Source organism: Cynoglossus semilaevis, chromosome 1 (genome assembly GCF_000523025.1).
Source record: "Cynoglossus semilaevis isolate Cse_v1.0 chromosome 1, Cse_v1.0, whole genome shotgun sequence".
Taxonomy (NCBI): domain Eukaryota; kingdom Metazoa; phylum Chordata; class Actinopteri; order Pleuronectiformes; family Cynoglossidae; genus Cynoglossus; species Cynoglossus semilaevis.
The window spans coordinates 15758663-15763615 of NC_024307.1; the positions used below are offsets into that span (position 1 = coordinate 15758663).

The following is a 4953-nucleotide window of genomic DNA, read 5'->3' on the forward strand; positions in this document are numbered from 1 at the left end:
GCTGAACCGTGATTGCACAACGTTCACTTCGCTTTCTCGCAGATTATTGTCTCCAAAATACTGTCGCCAGCCAACTGCTTTCTGTTGATCCAAATCAGTAGCAACTTTTTCTACCAATTGAAATCATATCTGAGACCTTTGACAACATGTATGTACATAATCATGTATGTTCAGACCTGAAATGTAATCGATTCCCAAATTTCACGGTACTCTGTGTTCCATGCTTGATAATGAATATAAAGTAATATTTATCTTCATTTTATTTTGTATTAATGTATTATTGTTGTATTTAGGCGCTGTGATGTCAGCACATCATTCTCAGTGAATACTCAATACTCCTAGAAGATTCTTTCTTTCAACATCACACCAACTCTTTTGTCATCGACCTTTAATAAAGGTTCATTACAGTGTAAAGATAAGACTTTATTCATCCCAATATTTCCATTTGAATGTTCAAAATGTATGCACTTCCTAATATTGTTTTTCTTCATATCTGGACAGGTGTTTACGTCAGTAAGGACGCTAGTTTCAAACGCCACAAGATTTGCCTGCAAAGGCAAGTTGAGCTTAACACACAATATCCTAAACTACAGTATGGCATCATCATTCTGAGCGCAAAGCTGATTATTTTGGAGCAGCATAGTGCACAGTGGTAGAGAAAAATATGGCTTCATGTAACAGAAAAACATATGGCAGGCTGATGAAGCCATAACAGGAAACCACTCAGACCATGTGACAAGAGCACTGATAACTTCTGTGGGTTGTCTTTGTCTACGATAACCTAACCCAACACAGAAAACTCAATCAAAAAGAGAGGGAGAGTCTTTAACAATGCAACATTGTGTGAATTGTGTTATGTTCACTAAAGTCCTTCACCTGTCAGTTCTTCTACACTCAGGTCAGTCCTCTTTTCTTTTAAATGAATGGTCACATTTTTTAAAACCTCTTCTGAAGTATTTGGAATATTACAGGTGTCACTACTTTGGTTCTGCAGTCTGGGGATCAAGTATGTCTGCCAGGAACTACAGTAATGCTGGGGTGCAGCCTGGGGCCACAGTTGACGATGCAAGGAGCAATTATGTACTGGTACAAACAGAACCACTACAGAGGTCCAGTGGTGCATCTTGTTAATGAATATAGCCACAGCGTGGGAAACATCAAGTCCATCATCGACTCCATCAACAACAACTTCTCTCTTGTGATTACTGAGGCACTCCTGCAAGACAGCAGCGTCTACTACTGTGCTGCCAAACACAGTGTAGCACACAGAACAGAGAGACATACAAATACCAACAGGAGAGAAGGACCTGTGGCTTGTTTGGTTTGTTAGAGGAGGTTCACACATGAACAGAGGAGAGGCCCGGAGCTTGAAGACACCAACCTGATTGTAATCTGGTTAAAAACACTGAAACACAATGATAGTCAGTGTACTCTCCTCACCTCTTTCAACTGTACGTTTCAATGAGAACCAAATCATCTGAACAAGATCACAACCTTACAACAACAGCCTGCTGAGATGGCATTGTCCAAAAAGAGCACTGTACAAGAAAAAAAAAAGCAGGAGATAAAAAAAAAAAAAGCAGGAGATAGTTCAAAACCTGGATAATGGACTGACAAAAGCCTAAAATGGAAAAACATCCTATTCAGCCACAAGCAACGGTGATATATTATATAAAAAAGGAAATCATCCTAAATCCTCTCCATGTTTTTATTATTACTTTTTTCTCATCTGCTTCAGTTTGATGCTGTTCACTTAGGTTTTTATTTTCTACTCAAAATTTAATGAGCTCTCTGTCACCTTATCTTTTTAGGGAAATTCCCCTCTTCCAAACTCCCTTTAACCGCAAGCACGACAAGTACCTTAGTACCTTAGATAGTAAATGATTTGATCATCAGCTACTGCAAATACGTGTTTCTCTATTTGTGCATTTAAAAACAAGCAGAAGACCATTTTTACAGTGCCTATTTAAATTGTGGTCCATGGGCCATATGTGGCCCAGACAGACACCCAGAGTGACCCAATCTGTGGTCATTTAATGATAAATATTGTTGAGGACAACGGCTAAAAGCCACCATTGAGATGCACAGTATTATTATTGTAAGTTATTACACATTTTTGGTAGGTTGGTAGTTTGTTCCAGTACTAGAGCTGGAGCTTCACTTTTAGTATAAAGCTGTTCTGGGTTAATGTAAAGTAGATGTTCCTCAGTGGAACCAATCACTCTTGGAGAGACAGACTAGTGGGTGGTCAAAGAGGCGTGTCCAGGATCGATGTCACTTCCACAAAGCAGCGATAAAAACAGAGACAAAATCAGTTTTTATAAAACAGCTTGAAATGTTTTCTAACCATTTGGTAAAACGGTAAACTATACTTTTTTGCTTTTGCGTTTATGTCCAAAGGTTCTGGGCAGCAGTTTACACCACTGTGTACATTAAGAATTAACAATTAGAATTTGGCCCAGGAACAAGTTCACAATTCTTGGTGAGTACAGCATTAAATTATATGTTTAATATAATTAATTTAAACTCAATGTTATAAAGATGTTTATTTGGCTTGTTGGAAAATGTTCTTAAATTAGCATGTAGAAGGAAAAACAGTTGTTAAATGTATGTTATTTAAATGATACACTTAAACTTATTAAACTGAAATGAAGTCATTGCTGTTTGAAAAACAAATAATACAACAATTACATATAGGGTTGACAATTTTGGTTTCTCAACATATACTATTGACTTAAATTTTGTTGCCGAACCAAACTCAATCAATGTCAAATATCAACATCATAGCCACACTTAAGAAAGTACTGAATTGAAATTGAATTTGATTATTAAAATTATGTAGTTCATAAGTTCATTTGAATAAGTACATTGTAATATAAGTTATAAAAGTGAAGCCCATGTTTCCATGTAAATATACTGAACAAAAGAAGGTTTTGGCTCATAACAGTGCAGTCACAGTGAGTGACTCACTCTGAGACCAGGACTCATTTTCTCCAGCTTTAACTTATTCCTTCAATCCTTTCTCCACCAGAACATGACGTCAAAGAACCCAAAGTCAAGATACTTGGTCCATCTTCAGAAGAGTGTCGCAATGAGAAGAAGAAGACGTTACTGTGTGTGGTCTCAGAGTTATGGCAGGTGGACAGGAACAATGTCACCAGAGGTGTAGCAAGGGACAAGTTTGCCCAAAGAGACAGCAAGTTCTACAAGATCACCAGCAGACTGAGAGTCTCTGCTGAAGACTGGTTCAACCCTGAGAAGGACTTCAGATGTATCGTCATATTCTTTAATGGAGAAAACCATCAATGTTATAAACACAATCAGTGGCGTAGAAGGGATGGTCAAAACTTAAACCAGATTTGGACACATGTGGACAAAAGTTCTGATTCAGTCTACCCTACTTTCTCTTTATCCACTAGCTGATGAGTGGTTCAACTTCAAAGGTAAATAATGTTTCTCTAACGTCATCTGTCTTAACCACCAGAAATTGATGTTTGATTTAATGCAACTCCTTTATACGTGCAGAAGGATATCCAAGGAGCACAGAGAAGGCCAAACTCTCCTATGTGGTCTTCATCGTCAAGAGCAGCATCTATGCAGCGTTTATGGTCTTTCCAGTCTATGTAGGTTGAACACAATTTTTTATAAATTTAAATCCAAAAATAAAGCCTGAGTCACTACTAAGTATCTATCCTCTTTTTCAGGCTTTAAAAACAGAACGACTGAGGGAGGAGCTGAGGAGTACTTTGTGTGTACTCAGTTTTCTACTGTTTTCATTTTGTATTCAATAAATATATTTTGTATTTTCTCATGAGTCCTGAGTTGAGTTTGTCCTGACATCAATCACATAAAATAGAGTTAAAGGCTGTACGTTGATTGATGGATGAATGACTGGGATGGTTGATCGGGAAAAAAATCATTATTTATATTTTCTTTATGCTATTACTGTAACTGCTTTATGAAGAGCAATTGACAAAAAAGGAAGTCAACTCTTTTTATACTTGGGACAAGACTGTTGTAGGTAAATGGATCATCAGGAGGAGACAGTGTCGTTGGGGGAGAGGATGTGGTCACACAGACCTGTTCTTTATCTATGTTCTGAGACATGTAAGAGGTGACTAACCTCCCGCCTTACCACAGCCTGCAGCTCTGCACTGAGAAACAAGACACACTCACTATAAAGGAAAAAGAACCACAAACAGCTCAACTGGAGACACACCGTCCTACACAGGTCTACACTCTGACACTGTCATCTAGAACAATGCATTTGTGGCCAAAGACCAGCAGCATTTTGTTATTTATATCCTCTCTTTGTTTGTGTGTGTGTATGTACTGTATATATATGTATACGTGTGTGTGTGTGTGTATTTACACACACACACAAATATATACTCATATATATGCACACAAATATAGATATATATACTGTACATATGTCTTTAAATGTTTTTTCTGATTATATATATATATATCGCTTTTTTACAATAAATGATATAATTTTATACACTACATTATATAATTAATATCAATAAATGTACACCTCTCTCTCTCTATAATACATTGCCATAACATATCCATTACATTCACCTTGACTATCATATATATAATATGTAATCCTTAGTCTTTCTCCAACTCTAATCGTAACTCTTAACTCTAAAACCTCTTAAATCCTAAACCTCCATTTACCCAAACAGTGACTCAGAGTGTAGGAACAAACACATGACCTTCACAAGAAGCCACTCCCACCGTTTCATCATAAGTGAAAACGTTAAGAGTGGAGTTTAACATGCATCTTGGTTTTAGTCCTTAAAAATTAGAACATGAAATACATTAAAGGTGTTGTCCAAATCTTCATCCTACTGGTGTCATGGCTTAAAGGTAAGATCTGGGATGAACTGTAGAACAGTGGAACAGCAGCGACTCTGGTATAAGTGAAAATATACCTCAAGTACA

The 4953-nt window shown here is 37.1% G+C and overlaps 2 protein-coding genes and 1 gene segment (V, D, J or C); 2 read left to right on the forward strand and 1 right to left on the reverse strand.

Moving 5' to 3' along the window:
* ccdc177 (coiled-coil domain containing 177) overlaps positions 1–4953 on the reverse strand; it is a 100848-nt gene that overhangs the window by 81714 nt on the left and 14181 nt on the right. The window lies entirely within an intron of this gene.
* Positions 2391–3808, forward strand: LOC103381735 (T-cell receptor beta-1 chain C region). Its single transcript, XM_025060283.1, is given in 5 exon segments — positions 2391–2400; positions 3032–3394; positions 3396–3443; positions 3526–3623; positions 3705–3808. Coding segments are annotated over 5 exon segments (606 nt in total). The 3' UTR covers positions 3792–3808.
* The window catches only part of LOC112487118 (T cell receptor alpha variable 20-like), a 1222-nt gene continuing 1019 nt past the window's right edge, over positions 4751–4953 (forward strand). Inside the window, 1 exon segment of the V gene segment in view lies at positions 4751–4878. Within this exon segment, the coding sequence occupies positions 4821–4878 (58 nt within the window).